The sequence below is a fragment of the Tinamus guttatus genome, unplaced genomic scaffold (genome assembly GCF_059628265.1).
Source record: "Tinamus guttatus ecotype Peru unplaced genomic scaffold, ASM5962826v1 Tinamus_guttatus_pri_ptg000240l, whole genome shotgun sequence".
In the NCBI taxonomy this organism is placed as follows: domain Eukaryota; kingdom Metazoa; phylum Chordata; class Aves; order Tinamiformes; family Tinamidae; genus Tinamus; species Tinamus guttatus.
In genome coordinates, this window is record NW_028288774.1 from 10,323,697 (window position 1) to 10,338,604 (window position 14,908).

At 53.1% G+C, this 14,908-nt stretch overlaps 1 protein-coding gene across 1 annotated transcript; it reads right to left on the reverse strand.

Moving 5' to 3' along the window:
• Nucleotides 1-323: 323 nt before the first annotated feature.
• Nucleotides 324-11,940, reverse strand: IFITM10 (interferon induced transmembrane protein 10). Its single transcript, XM_088525839.1, has 3 exons — nt 11,858-11,940; nt 10,343-10,775; nt 324-761 (listed from the first exon to the last, which is right to left on the reverse strand). Exons 1-3 carry the CDS (start codon nt 11,881-11,883, stop codon nt 612-614), a joined length of 609 nt encoding a protein of 202 aa, XP_088381965.1. The 5' UTR covers nt 11,884-11,940; the 3' UTR covers nt 324-611.
• Between the last annotated feature and the right edge of the window lie 2,968 nt (nt 11,941-14,908).

A 14,908-nucleotide genomic window follows, 5' to 3' on the forward strand; every position in this document is an offset into this window, starting at 1 on the left:
CCTGAAAAAAAAAAAAAAAAAGAAAAGAGTATATGGGGGGCACACGTGTGATATGTTCTGTGGCAGCCCTGCTCTGGTGGCCAGGTTTCTTCCTCTCAGCAGCAGGCACGTTGCTTTCCGGCCTCGCGCTCCGAATCAGCGCAGGTTTTGGAGGTACCTGGAGCGCTGAGGCCACCGAGGCCCTGCTGTCCCCCGGCAGCAGCCCTGCTCGTGCTCATCTGCTCAGTGGCTGGGCCGCGTTTTCTGCGGCTGCTCCTCCGCCTGCACCGCTGCAGCCAGTTTTCCTGTCTAGGCTTTTTCGTTCAGTCACGTTTACCTCTAAGTTTTGCACTCTGCTGTCACATAGTTTTGTTTCTTATTACAAAGTAGATATTTTTCTCCCTGTACGTACAAGTGAAACCCTTTCCTACAGTTCGCATACAGTTTAGGGGTAGGAAGGGTATGCTTGGTTAGGCTGATAAATTCTTTTAATTTTTAGTTATGTATTTACTCTTTTTTCTTTTTTTTTTTCAATCAAGGTGTAGTGTTGTTTTTGCATCCTTGCTACAGGAAATAACTGCAGACACTTCTGGCGTAGAGGCATTTTGGCAGCTGCTGCTTCTGGCATCACTCTAGTAGTCAGTGAGTGGGTATCGCAGGAAGATGAATATAAGGATGATACAGAAGGTGGCAAGGGCTGAGCTGGTGATGTTAAAAAGCCGAGCTGTCTTGGCATCTTCAACTGCTCCATTTAAGTCATTGAGGAGTTTCTTATCCCGGACCTGAGACAAAAAAAAAAAAAAAAAAAAAAGGGAGATGTATAAAAAGGCATCAGTGCACTGGTTTCAAGCGACATCCACACAACTTGAGTGCACTCAAGTGCACACTTTGAAAGGTGCCTGTATAGCAGACAGCAGCTGCCAAATTTCTGTGTTTTAATGCTTTGTGATGCAGATCCTCCCATTATAAAATACCTTGAGATTCATATCCTAGCTCTACTGTGTACTGGGCCTGTGAATTCAAGTGCTGAAATGTATATGGACATGGAATATAACTTGGATATAACTCAAAGCCCAAGGGTATACAAGGGAACTAATCATCACCGCTGTTAGGCATTCCATGTACATCTTTTGGCTTCCCCAGAGTAAGCTGTTGTAGCACCATCGTGTTGTACCATCTGCATTGTGGGCCTGAAATGCTGGGGTTTGGGTCAGCCGGTTGTAGAGCAAGAAATCTGACTCTAGTTCTGGTGCGGATCTGTGTGCTTCTGACTGCAATGAAGGGCTGAGCGTGCAAAACCTGGCACTGGATCCTACTGCAGTTCAAGGGCTGCGCACAAGCCTCCAGCATATTAAATACTCCTGGGTTAATGAGCTGCTCCTGCAGCTCATGTAGCATCTCTACCCCTGGCAGCTTTCAGTCCTAACAGCATGGAGTACCGTGTTCATCACGGCAGAGGCTGTGACTTGCGTGGGCTCTGCAGAGGGGTGATGATGCCGCGCGGCTGAGCCGCTGGCTGTCCCACCTCTACTGGGTGCCAGCTCCAGGGCAGCACTGCCTGCCAGGAGCTGCGTGGTGCTTTAGAGCGCAGCAGACTGGGGACGTGTCCAGCAGTTCCCAGCGGCGATGTGTCCCTGTCACACAACCACTCTTACAGATGGCACCTCACTGCATCCTGGCCAGTAGCTGGTGCAACAGGGACGTAGGATGAAAAGTCTTGCAGGATTTAGCTCTTTCCTCTTTCCGGTAATGGAGCCGGGGCATGTCCGGGCTGGTGCAGCACGGCAGTGTGTCCTGTGCTCCGTGTGCTCCATCACTGGAAGGCCTTAGGCAGCAGCGCTGCGTCGTTCTTGACAGCCCGTGCTTGCTTTTGGGAGCACTAGCGCTGTCCCAGCTCAACGCTAGGTGTCGATGGCAAGCCGCGAAGACCCGCAGTCAGCGCCAGAGACACCCAGAGACATAAAAAGGCTTTTACTGACCGGGACGCTTCCCAAGACCTTCTGCAGGGGATCCACATCTCAGTGGCGCTTTCACTCTCCCTCCTGCAGCTCTTGCCCACTGTGCTGTCCACAAAGCCTGGTGCTGCTTGCTGAGCAGGGAGTCCCTCAGACCTGCAGTCACTGGGCCATGCCAGCCCCAAAGGCCACCATGTGTTTCAGCCCCTCCAGCAATGTCCCCTCCATCCTGAAAGCAGCAACCCTGCCCTTTGTCACCACAGCGAGGACATTGCTGCACAAACACCCTCTGCTCTTCGTTAATCATGCACGATGGGGAGGGAGGCCACTGCTTGTATACAGTATGCAAGAGCCTGCACTGACAGTCCTATCAGCAAGGATGGGAAGGAAAATCTGTTTCCTTCTCCTCTCACCCTGGGAACAGATCAGGCTGGCCCGGCGCCTGAAGCTGCTGAGCAGAGCTGTGGTGCTGCTGGTGCAGAGCACTCATGGATCTCAGCCCACGCTGAGTGCTGCTCGAGCAGCCAGCCCTGAAGCTACCCCGTTGCAAAGGAGGCAGGCTGGGAAACTGCTGGGAATTGCTCCTTGTCAGGAGCCAGGTGCTCGGAGTGTCATCCAGGTGCCCTAAGCACTGCACATGCTGCTCTTTCAGTGTCTCAGGGGACCTGCCTCATTGTGCTGAGAGGGGACAGGTGGGAGCCCAGTCTCCAGTCCACAGCAGCAGGATTTCTCATGAACATATCAGTGGATGTGGCAGAGTCAGGGGGCCCTTTGGCCCCTCTGCAGCAGCAGGAGCATGTCCCCTCCTGCTTGATGGAGAAAGGATGCCAGGAGGAGTCCAGGTTCGGCTGGCAGAGTGGTGTTTACGCTGCGGTTGGCCTCCCACAGTGCCAGACTGTGCTTGGGTTTATGGCGTGTTTGGATGATGCCTTCAGTAGTGAAGACCACCTGGAGGCAGGTGGCAAGGCTGCACGTGCCATTCAGCGTCAGCTTTGGGCCTCACCGCTGAAATTATTCTGCAGATTTAGTGCCCTCCTGAAAGCCCTGAGCATCTCAGTGCCAGGCAGCCGGCACCTCCTTACCAGCAGTAATAAATGCTGAGGCCTGTGCTTGCGAGCCCACGTGCACAGACAGGTTTCTCAGCCCAGACAGGCAGAACCGCCGGGGCCCCAAATTCAGATCCTGAAGCCTTGGAGATGCTTCCCGTGGTCTCTTTTAAGTGAAGAGCAGTCTCTAATGCGCTCACCTTCCCGCGACGCTCAGGCTGCCAAAAGCAAAGCGCGTGCTGCAAATACCGCGTCTCCTCCTGGCGCTTCAGGGATGGGCGGGCTGCGTGTTTGGTGGCGGGGCTGAGGGAAGAAGGGGCCTCTGTTCACAGCAAGTCGCTGCTGCTCGTGTCCCCGCAAGCAACAACTAAGCAGAACCAAGTGTAGACAGTGCAGCTTGGAGGCGTCTCTGCAGCCCATCCCGTGCAGCCTGGTTGCCTTCAGCCCCGCTGTGTCTTCAGTGGCCTGGCATGGCTGGAGCACCAAGCTTCCTACCCCTCGTGCTGCCTCCTCACCGCCCTCTCTTGCTCCTGTCTCCCTTGGTGCCTGGCTCTCGAGCACTGCTCCCCGTGGCAATGATTTCCCTACCTGGCTCTTTCCCATTGCTCCGAGCATCCTCTCTGATCTGATGCCGACTCACACTCGTGACCAGTGCCTTAGCTCTTTTCCATGCCTTGCTTTGGCAGCACTTGGCATCTCAGCCCTTGCCTGCTGTCTGTGATTCGTCTGCCTCCCCTTTCCTCTCTCCTTCCAAACAATGAAAAACCGACCGTTCTGCTTTTAATCTTGCTCTCCCCTTTGCCTAGTGTCTGCTTGCAGCTTTTCTTTAGCTCTCCCTCTGTCTCTACCCCACCTCCAGTTCTTGTATTGCTGAGCATTTTAGAGAGAGTCTTAGGAGGCTGATGTCTTCCCAGCTCTGCCTTTCCTTCCAGTTCAGTTTTTGTCCATCCCTTTTCTCCCTTCCGTAATTTGCTACCTTCAGCACCCTCCTCACAGCCTCTGTGCCACTACTGCCTTCTCCCCTTCATAGGTTCTCCCAGACTTCTGTTTGTGTCCATGAAGGAACACTGAGCAAAGGGCCCCTTCACCCATCTTCCTCACTCCTCCACCTCGCCGCCGGACTCTTCTTCTTCACCCTTAGACCTGATCGGTCCTTGTTCAATCAGCTGGTCTTGGTCTCCAACCTCTCTCTGTTTTCTCTGTTTTTTTTTTTTTTCTCCTGCTTAACCAGCCTCCTCTGACTTCTTCCCTTCTGCAAAGAAGGACACAACTGGTCCCTTCTCCTGCCTGTCTGGACAGCCCCATCCTACTGCTCCCCCAGATCCCTGTGGCACACGGTTCTCTACGGGGAACCCTGTGGAGAGGAGGTACCATCACCCATCACCTTCGAGCAGATACAGAGCGAGCTTTGCCTTTGGCTTCCCCTAGCTGTGTGCTGACCTTCCTCTTCCCCTTGCTTTGGCCCCTTTGGCAGCTCCTTCATCCTGCCCCTGCCTCGCAGAGTCCCTCTGTGTGCTGTCCTTGGCCCCTTCCTCTCCTCCCTAACTGTATTGCCAGCCACCCTGTGGCTCCAGCTGGCATCTTACGCAAATCTTCAGCTATTGGCCATTACCAGCTGTACTGCAGTCAAGCCCACGCGCTCCCAACAAGAAGCAGGGCTCCTGCTGCACGCAAACAGAGTGAGAAGACGTTTCTTCTTTCAAATCACTCACAGTCTCTGTCTCCTACTTCTCTCTAGCTCAGCCTCATCACCTCCGGCCTGGGCTTGCATACCCAGCACACTCTCAAACATCTCCCTTTAACATCTTGCTGCAACATGAAATTCAGTGTCTGTAGGAGGAGCTCTCCTAGACGGCTGAGACACGTCCTGACTCCTTCCCGGCTCTGTCCTTCTTAAGGAGATGCCTGTCTTCCTCATATCCTAGCCTCATCTTTTTGTATTTTCATGCTTCTGTGACCACCAGCAGCCGTAATGTGCTGGCACCTGGCAAACGAGAGTGAGCCAGTCCTTGCAGAGTGTTCGGGAGGCCTGGAGCCGCCACTGGTGTGCCGGAGGAGGTGAGCCTGCAGGGGGAAGGTCTCCAAGGTCACAAGGCCATCGAAAAAAGGGAAGAATCTCTGAATTCGGATCTGGTGTTTCCTTACACACAGACTGTCTTTTCTCACTCTTGCTTTGCTCCTTTTTACCTTGCCTGAAAATATTTTAGGATTTAGGCCAGAGTCCTCTGCCTTTCCTCCCTCTGGGTATGCTGGTGGCTTCCCCACTCAGCGCTCCCTCCAGTTCTCCCAGTGAGATATTTCTCTCCACCTATTTGTCTGCCTTTCAGTCCCATTGCATATCTGTATTTACACACCACCTGGAAGTCTCCTCCCTGTCCGCTATGTGCGAGCTCCCTTTTCCCCGTGAGCTCCTTGGCCTCTTCCCAAGGCCTTTCCTCCCTTGGCTGCCCCTGCAGCAACCTCCTCTGTCTCTGCTTTCTGGCCTTGGCCCCTCTGGTTGAGGAGCATGACTGCGTGAGGACCAAGTGCTGCATCAGCTTCCCGAAGGAGACAAATGGTTTGTTGATAACGAGTCTAATGAGGCTGTATTTAAGGCAGCCTGGCTTTTAGTATTCAGCCTGCAGCTGGTTCGATGGATGCTTTGGGAAGAGGCTGGTGCAGCTATAAACCCATTTCCACACAGTGCTCCGCTTCCCTATCCATAAGGAGCTTTTGGCTCTGGAGGAATCCTTGGGTTTATTTGCTGTAGAAATCAGTTAGGGCTTTCTAGCCCATCCAGCTTCTTTGTGATGATACTTGGACTGTGCCATGCAGCTGAGAAGCAGCTTTTGCCCCTTGGTTTCACCTACCTCCATAAACAGTTGCACCTTCACCAAAAGCAGCCTCATAGGCCAGGTAGTGCTGCCTCGCTGCTTCTGTATCTTAATGACCGCTTACATATTTGTGCCAGCCCGCTTCCACTCGAAAGAGAAGATCAACAAGCGGCGAGAGAGAAGGCAAGCACAAGTGCCCAAAGCTATGCGACAGGGACTGCTTACAGAGCAAGGATGAGAGCTCAGGTTTCTAGAGACCCGCCAGTCTCCTGCCAGCCATCCTGCCTCCCCCTGGGTTTTGAGGGGCAACCAAAACTGCTCTTTATTAGCATGGAAAAAAATGTTGTCATGTGTCCGAGCTCTTTCTCCAGCCTCGCAGCTCCTGTGATGCACCTTTTCATGGCAGAAAAGGGTGGCTGTGTGAGAATGTGGCAGGGAAGGAAAAATCCTGAAAGCAAACCCGTGGCTTGCTGGTTGGGCTTGAAAAGGCAGCAGGGCTTCTTGCCGCCTTGATCTCTCTACATTCAAAATTAGGCTTCCACAATATGACTTGTCTCAGATCCCAGCTCCTCTGATCTACTGTCTCACAGCGTAATTGATACCAAGAAGGATTTGGCTTTCCCCAGTGGTCCCCTGAGATAGACCTCCTAATGACTGAGGCAGGATCTCCTAACACCATGCGCTGATGCATCATTCATTACTGCTTAGGACTGGGAAAGAGGAAGGCAAGTGAGTGCAAAAAAACAAACCCACAAATTTCAACTCTGATCAAAACCAACAAAACCTCCCCAAAATCTGTCTGTTGGAGCAATCCTAGTATTTGTATTGAATTTGTATTAACACCATTGTAGGATTTTGAACTTCCCTAGTCCTGCTGCTTGTCTGCCCACAAGGAGCATGCATTTGCAGCTACGTGTAAGCACATTGCTTGCTCTATGTAAGGCTGACCTTGAGCAGCCTCAGAGGCTACAAATAACCCCCAGTGGGATCAGTGAGTTGGTGCAACTCCATTGCGGTCAGAAAGCTGAAGATCTGGCCCACTGTGGGTGCAAGTGAAAGCCAGGTGCGCCATCACATCATCGTTTGGAGTAGCTGTGCTTGCCTTGGGGGTCATAAGCTTTGCACTCACCTGACCACATGTTTCTTTGAATAAGAGCCCCAATTTTTTGGTGCCGGTGCTAGCATATTTCTTTCGCACATTTCTGTAAATCGTGATCACACTGGAATGGCAATGCATGCATTTCTGTGCAAAAACTAGAAATCCGTAGCTCACATCCACCTCAGGACGAGAGGACAAACAGACACAGAGCTAACTATTTTCACAGCTGCAGCTGAAACCAAGGAAAATGTGCATGGAGAATGAGGCATTTTTAATGTAATATCACAGCGGACTCAGAAGTCTTGCTTTGGCACAACGCATCTAAACTTCAGTAGGTGTGTCATGCTGTTGAAATTGGTGGAGATACTAGGGTGTGCTGAGATGCATAATGAAACACCTCACGGACTTAGGGCATGATGTATCTACTGTTTTATTAACAGAATGAATTTGGCAATAGCGGATGCTGTTTTTCTGTGGTGTCTGATAATGAAAACAATAGTTCTTGTGCTTTCTAAATGTTTAAGTTATTAAAAGAAAATGCAATAACCATAATCTGGGGACCTAGTGCTACCAATGCATTGATTATGATTCAGCTAGGAAATCTGCCGCTCTGGTCAAGAGCTCTGCCTTCAAAGGACAAACCTCTCTGCCGGGGTCCTGGAATGAGCCTTGCGGGGGTTAAGTGCCGCTGCTCCCCTGTCCCTCCCTACAAGACCTTCCTTGGACTCTGCAAAGCACAGGATCACTAGAGGGGCTGGAATGTAAATACCTGCCACTGGATTATCCATAAAAGCAATTGCAGGGGAACAAGAAAAGTCATTTTAAAAGGACATCTATCCCAAACGCATTCCTTCCTTCTTCTTTCTCTTAGCTTCTGGGAAAACCTTATTGACCGTAAAAGGGACTACACCGCTAGTACCGGGTAGGAGTGACCCTTATATCTGGTGGTGGCTTCCAAAGGCAGGTGCACGTGCGCACACCTCAGCGCTCTGGCTGGAGTAGTGTAGAAGTCTTTGCCACAGCTGCAAGGGAACCTCCTGACCTTCCTAACATGCCACAAGCCTTCGCCAGAACAAACCTGCCACCTCCACAGCAGCCCCATTTTCTTCCACCAGCCTGAGGGTGCTGAGCACTGTCTCTGGCACTCCCCATCCCTCTTGCCCTTGCCAGCTGTGCCTGGCGGCTCTGGGGGACATTTTGTTTGTGCTTCTCCCTGTTCTGTGGAGCCACAGCTGCTGAAGAGGACTGGGAACAGAGCAGGGTTCCTCCTACCATCACTTCACCACCACTTGGTTCAGCTCGGCGCAGCCAGCCTCTGCGCTTGTCCCTGGACCACCACCGCAGCCGATCAATTACTGCTCCTTACGTCCAAAATGTAAAGCTGGTTTGTGACAGCCATCTTCTTTTCTCCCTTCCCTCATTCCAAGCTAGTGTGCCCTGTCAAATTCCCTCTGCCAATTCTTTTTTTTTTTTTTCTCCCACACTGGAGTTCATGCACTTCAGACATTTGCAGAGTGAGCACATGCATCAGCCCCCATAGTAAGACTCTGCTCCTGGTTTCCTTAAGTGTTGCCGAGGTGGTCACTGCCTTGTCCTCCTCATGCCAAAGACAGCAAAGGACGAAGCCTTTAAAATACTTGCAGGAAACTAGCCCTGTTTGTCCTGTCCCCTTACGATGGCTTAGTCTAATTCTTAGGCCGTTTTGCCCATGACACTATGCTACCAGCTGCAGTTGAGGACCCATTTCTACAGAAATATCCACAGCATCCCAATGACACGAAATCTCTTTTCATCCCACCATGGCTATGACTTCCTCGGGAAAGACTCCAGTGGTTAAGACAAAGTCAAACTGTCAAAGATGTGAAAAAGAAGCAGGAAGCCAGTTTCTCTCTTCTCCCGACATAGCTGCCTCAGAGAATCGGTGATGTTGAGGGAATCCTCCCTCTTGCACAGTTAGGCTGCTGCTTGCTGGCTTTGCCCTTGGGTCAGCCAGCTTGTGGCAATGCTCAGCACCAGCATAATTTAAGGAATTTGATGCCTCTTCCAGACAGCCCTGGTTTGAGCTGTTTGGATGGCAGCTGTGCGTTCAGCCCCCGTCTCACAGAAGGCGAAACCGAGGCCCATGGTGCTGCGGCAGGCCCTCCAGCACGGAGCGAGGAGAGGCCCTGGTGAGGTGTGGGGGCGCGGCCCTGTGCCTTTCTGCCAGAGCCCCTCTGGCGGGCAGGCCCAGGGGCTGTCTCCTCGCAGTGCTCTGGCGTCCGCGGCGCAGGGAGTTAGGCGAGGTTAATTGATCTGTTTGTGTGATGAAACGTGCCCGTATGCTGGCCTCCCTCTAAGTGCTGCCTGCCACAACGAATCAGCGAGATTGCTGTCCCCCAGGCCTCCTGGAGTCTGCCACAACTGGGGCCACCCAGGAGCCTCAGGACTTGTTACATATCTGTTTGGTTAATTTTTATGCCGAAAAGAAGGCAAGGGAAGCCTCTTTCCCGACAGATGCTGGGAAACTGCCTGTTGGCTGAGTGCTCCAGCATCCAAATCCTGCAGCCCAGCCAGGCCGCTCTGCCCTGCAGCTACAGGGAGCAGTGGCAGAGCATTTCATGGGCTCAGGAGATAGGGTTACCCTCAGGAACGTCTGAGCCAGCAGAGCCATCAGAGTAGCACACCGCAGTGCTGACTGCAGAGAATTAGACCCCCTCCTCATTTCTAGGGTAAGCAATTGCTGTGGACTGCAACAAGCATCCTATGTAGCCCTGGTCTAACTGAGTCTCATTCTCTCTACGGGCTGAAGCCATACTGGCTCCATTGACACATCTATTTTGCTTCCTGAACTACAATGTTGTGCAAAGCCTTCTGCACGCTCTTCCACCTTCTTGGCTACCAGGGCTTGTTCCCACCATGCTGGCAGGTCTCCAGGGCTTCCCTGGTGATTTACTGGGCTCAGGGAAGGGCTGGCCACAAGCTGCTTTCTCCTCTGATGTTTTAATTAGAGAAAGGGCAAGCAGCAAATCATCAGGACTGCCCTGTGCCTTGGCAGCCTCTTTCCCCTGCAACTTGCCAGGTGCTGGGGACGCTGTCCAGCTGCTTCTTGTTCTTCTTGGCTGCAAATACAGTGCTGCCAGCCCCAAACCTACAGGATCTCCATGCCCTCAAAGAAGGGACAGAGCACTAATGCCTCCACACACAACACAAGTGGAGCCCAATCCCTGCTGCCTGCTTGTAGACCCCGTCGTGGTGGTACCCAGCAGCCTTCGAGGACAGCAGAACAAGTCCAAGTACCTCTTTCCTACCCACAGCAACTTTCCCAGCTCTGAAACACTCCTTGACTCTCCCAAACCCTCTCCTCAGTGGTTGCAGACCGGTGCTTTTCCACTCGCTACAGCGGCAGAGAGCTGCTTTGTACGAACGGCCCCGAAACACTCCCCCGCACCATGCTGTGCACCCGGGACTTACTTTCAGTGAGTAGGCCAAAGCAATGAAGCCGAGGCAGCAGAAGTTGAGGTAGACAAAGTTGAAGATGGACCAGAGATAGTAGTCATTCACCTCGGTGGTATCTGGGTAGATCTCGATCACCGTGGTGGGGTTGGTCATCGTCTTCTTCTCTACCAAGTGCTTGCAGGGCACTGCCGTGCGCAGGCTGTCCCCTTTGCAGCTATTGCTCTCCATGAGGTACCCGGCGGAGGCCGGGGCCAGGACCGGTGAGGGGGGCCGCAGGGTGGGTGGCTTGGCGATGCAGGCGAAGCAGCCCTGTGGGGGGCCGCGGGCGGCACGGGGTGCCCAGGCTGCCGCAGCCAGCGGACACGGCGGGCCTGGCGGCGGGTCCTGCGCCCTCTCCATGGTGCCTGCCGTGGGCTCACCGGGCGCCGTGCTGGCAAAGTAAAAGCCCCTGTGAAAAACGGGGACAGGGGAGAGGAGAGTGGGGCACCGTGAGGAAAAGCAAGGCGGGGGTAAAAAGGGAAGGGGAAGTGTGGGGGGGAAGCAGAGACGAGGAAGAGGGTCGAGGAGGTGGAGGAGAGCATGGGCAGCAGAGCGAGGCAGTGGACAGAGGAAAGCGGGAGGAGAGCAGGGCAGGGAGGAGAGAGTACTGTTACATCCCGGGCCAGCAAGCAGCCCCTGTGATGCCCTGAGCCCTCCACACCGCGCGGCTGGGGGCCCCGTGCCGCGGCCGCTCCGGCGCTGGGGACGTCCATGGCTCACTCGGCTGCCCCTGCTCTCCCTCCCTCTGTGCGGTGCCCGCGGTCCTGCGCTGATGGTGCCTGAGCCCTTCGCGGCCGCAGTCCGGCAATAACCTATGTGGCTGCTCCCTGGCTTGGCATCGCGCGCACAGCCGCACCAGCATGGAGGAAGGAGTCTGCGCTCACGCCTTGCAAAAGAGGGAAAGGAGGAGGAGGAAGGGGCATTAAGAAGGGGGGATAAGGAAAAAAACAAAAAGAAAGCAAATAAAAGCACAAAGAAACACTTGAGGAGAACTGTGGGGGTCTGAAAAGAGAGTTCCCGGGCAGCCGCGCCACCCTCCCCCTCCCGCCTGCAGCCCTCTCCGCCTGCCCATCCGTCTGTCCAGCAGGGCCTCCTGCTTTCTGTCCCATCCTGGGATCGAAGCGGGTTGCCGGGGGCAGCTGTTGGGCTGTTGATCGGTACGGCGGAGCGGAGCTCATCTCGTGGTGCAGCAGAGCAGCCCGGATCCTCTTCGCTCGCTCTCTCTCCTCTTTTTTTTTTTTTCTTTTTTTGCTGAGTCCTCAGTCATCTCTGTGAGATTCCTGATGTAACTGCGTTCCCAATTCCTCTTGCCTGCCAGTAGCTTTTTCTTTTTCCCCCGTTTCGGAGATTATCATGGCCCGAGCGGAGGAGGAAGAGGACAGGGGAGGTGGGGAGAGGATGAGGACGGAGGATGGGGAAGGGGTGTGTGGGAAGAGGCTGCCTCCCTCTCCTCCCTCCCTTTCACCAGGCGATTAGGAGAGACGAGTCCACCTCATGCTGTCTGTCCGTTCGTCCATCCGTCTCCTCAGCAGGCATCAGGAGAGCAGAGCGCGATACTCACAAGGAGGGATGCGGGGAGTCGCTGCATATCCGGCTCAGCACTGCCTCCGGCTCCGCTTTCTTAACACTGGAGTTGATGGAGGAGGGGAGGGCGGGGGTGGGGGTGCCTGGACAGGACCGAGGTGCCAAGGACGGAGGCTCGGGGAAGGCAAGTCAGCCAGCAGCCCCACCAAACCTGCTTTTTGCCTGTGGGAGAGCTGCAGCATGTCTCAGCCCCAGTGCCCTTCCCCTGATACCCACCTGCCTCTCCCCGGCATGGGGGCAACTCCTCCTTCTTCAGCCATGCTGGGGGCTACTCGCTGGAGAAGTCCGTCTCCCAGGCACACTCCCGATGGCGTGGGGCATTGTCCGAGCGGATTTCCACGCTGGCCGTGGGGGAGGCTCAGTCCTGCTCTCTAACCCCCAGCATGGTGCATGCAGTTGAGTCTTGCTGAGCCTGGGTGGTCTGGAGGAGGACCTAAAGCAGGTCTGGAAGGGTGGTGTGAGGACGACGAGGACAGCATGGTGAGGTTGCACTGAGTACAGTGCCGTGGGCAGAAAAGTGGTGTTTCTGCTCCAGTCATGGGGAATGGATAGAAAGCGGATAAATCCCAGTGCAAGGCGGGGTATTGCCAGAGCCATGAGTTAGCAGGGACTAGGAGCAACCCAGCAGCAGGGCTTTCGGGTGCTTGAGCAGAGGGAGGTGGGGATGGCACCAAGGGCGGAGAAGCCCTGGAGGATCTGGCTTTGGCGTGGGATCAACAAAATAGCTTCTGCCTCCAGTTGCCAACTGAACTGGGAGCTGTGCGGAAACCGCTTGTAACTTCATATCCTGGGGATGCGATGCCGGCGTGCGGCCAGCATCGCACAGCGAGGGCCCTCAGGTCATTTGGGAGCCTGCAGCTGCAGCACTGGGGATGTGAGGACGAGCCATGTCACCTTGCTGTGGAAGAGCCCGGCATGTTGCAGGTGGACTTGAGGCAGTGACTGGTTGTGCCAGGGCACTAGGGAGGGAGAGAAGATTAAGCTCAGGAAAAATTTATTGACAGTGAGGGTGACAGAGCACTGGAACAGGCTGCCCAGAGAGGTTGTGGGGTCTCCTTTTCTGGAGATCTTCAAAACCCGCTTGGACGCAGTCTTGTGCCACGTGCTCCAGGTGACCCTGCGTGTGCAGGGGGGCTGGACGAGATGATCTCTAAAGGTCTCTTCCAACCTTAAGGATTCTATGATTCTATGATCATTGCAGGAAAGCCATTGCAGAGCAGTGACTGGAAATGGCCTGATAAGATTCCTAAATATGTTAGATAAATTTAAAGTTGATGAGAACAGTACCTGCAGGCAAAGGAAGATGCTCTATAAATGTTTTCAGCCTACCAACAACGTGCTGAGTTAAGAAATAATAATTGTCGTTTACTTGGCTGTGTGCAAAAAGGTTTGGCTCCAGGTTGATGGTGCCCAGAGTTTATTATCACAAGTCAATACATGGTGAGGGGACTGCTCACGCTCTCAGGCATCTATACGGCAAACAGAATTGTTTGCACCATTCTGTTTTAGTCCCTTTGGGGAAGTCCCTGATGGTTAAAAGGGGAACATGTTTCTGCTTAGGGATTTAGTACTGCGAGAGAGATGCCAAAATAGGGAACGTTTTGCTATGTTTGTCCATGACAGGACTGAGATCTCTCTCCAAGAAGCTGTTAAGGAACATAGACAGCTATGGGATAAGAGTGATGATCTCCTGGGATTACGATGCTTTCAGGAGAGGCAGAAAAGAGTATGTTGAACTGCTGAGCTGGAAGCTATGGCCAGCTATTGCCGGCTTGTCTAGAGGGCTTTGCTAAACCTGGGGAACCCATGGCTGTGCAGAAAGGGTTCTTCCAGGCTCAGGAGGAGCAATTAAACGTCTTTTATGCAGGGTGGTTGCTGTTATCCACAGGAGCTTCTGCCCAAGGCAAGGCTTGATCCCAGGGAGGCCCTTTGGTTGAGGGGGCTCAGAGATCACAAACACATAAACACGGCGATGAGGAAGCTGCTTGTGTTGAAGACAGAAGCCAGTGGAAAAGCCAACATGCAGACAAGCAGCTGTGACTGTGCCCTGGGGACAGCAGAGCCACAAAGATCCCCAGGACACTGCGCTTGGAGAGGCTGGCTCAGAAGCAGGAATCAGACAGTTGTTTTGTTCCTTATCAAGCTATTTGTTCCCACTGTCCTCAGGGAAAAGGGATGTGTATATACCTTGTATATATGTGAGATTGCACTGAATTTCTTATTGTGCTATTAATTCTCCTCCTAAAAGCAATGTATTGCAAAGTCCCAGATATAGGCCAACTACTCAGGGCCCTAGAATAGAAAGTCCATTTTCAACACAATGAAAATTTGTCAGTGGGAAACCATGAAGTCCCTGCAAAGATCTTTAAGAGTCACTAATGAACTGGAAAATAAATTAAACAATGAAGTGAAAATATGCAAAGCTGATGCACATGTATTTAGTGTAGTGTAGTCCAGAGAAGGCTTTACTGACTTCCCAGAAGCCAAAGCCAGGTAACTAAGTGACATGACTTTACCATGTATGAGCATCAGCATTGATCAGGGGGATGAAATGAAGAGCTAGAGCTTCCTATGACCTGCTGAGAGCCAAAAGGATATCCTGCTATTCTCACATTCCCTTCATGGCATTCCCTTGAGGCATGTGGTGCTGGTGGTGTTTGAGAAGAAGCTACTAGCACAGATGGGCATGGCCCCATCTGATTCTTGCCTCTTCCTGGTGATAGGTTCAAACAATAGGCTGGCATGAACCAAGACCAGCATGCCATTTATGTATCTCGTGGAAGCTGTGCATGTAGAACTGCCCTGCTTCATACCTCAAATAGGAACAGAGAGCAAGGGCAGAAAAACAGCAAAGTCAAAAAGGAGATTGGGAGGAGGGAGATGTAGCGGGTTATGAGACCATCAGGACTTTGCTGAGGAAACTGAGGGTGGGCAAGTGGGATGGGGAATAAAACGGTG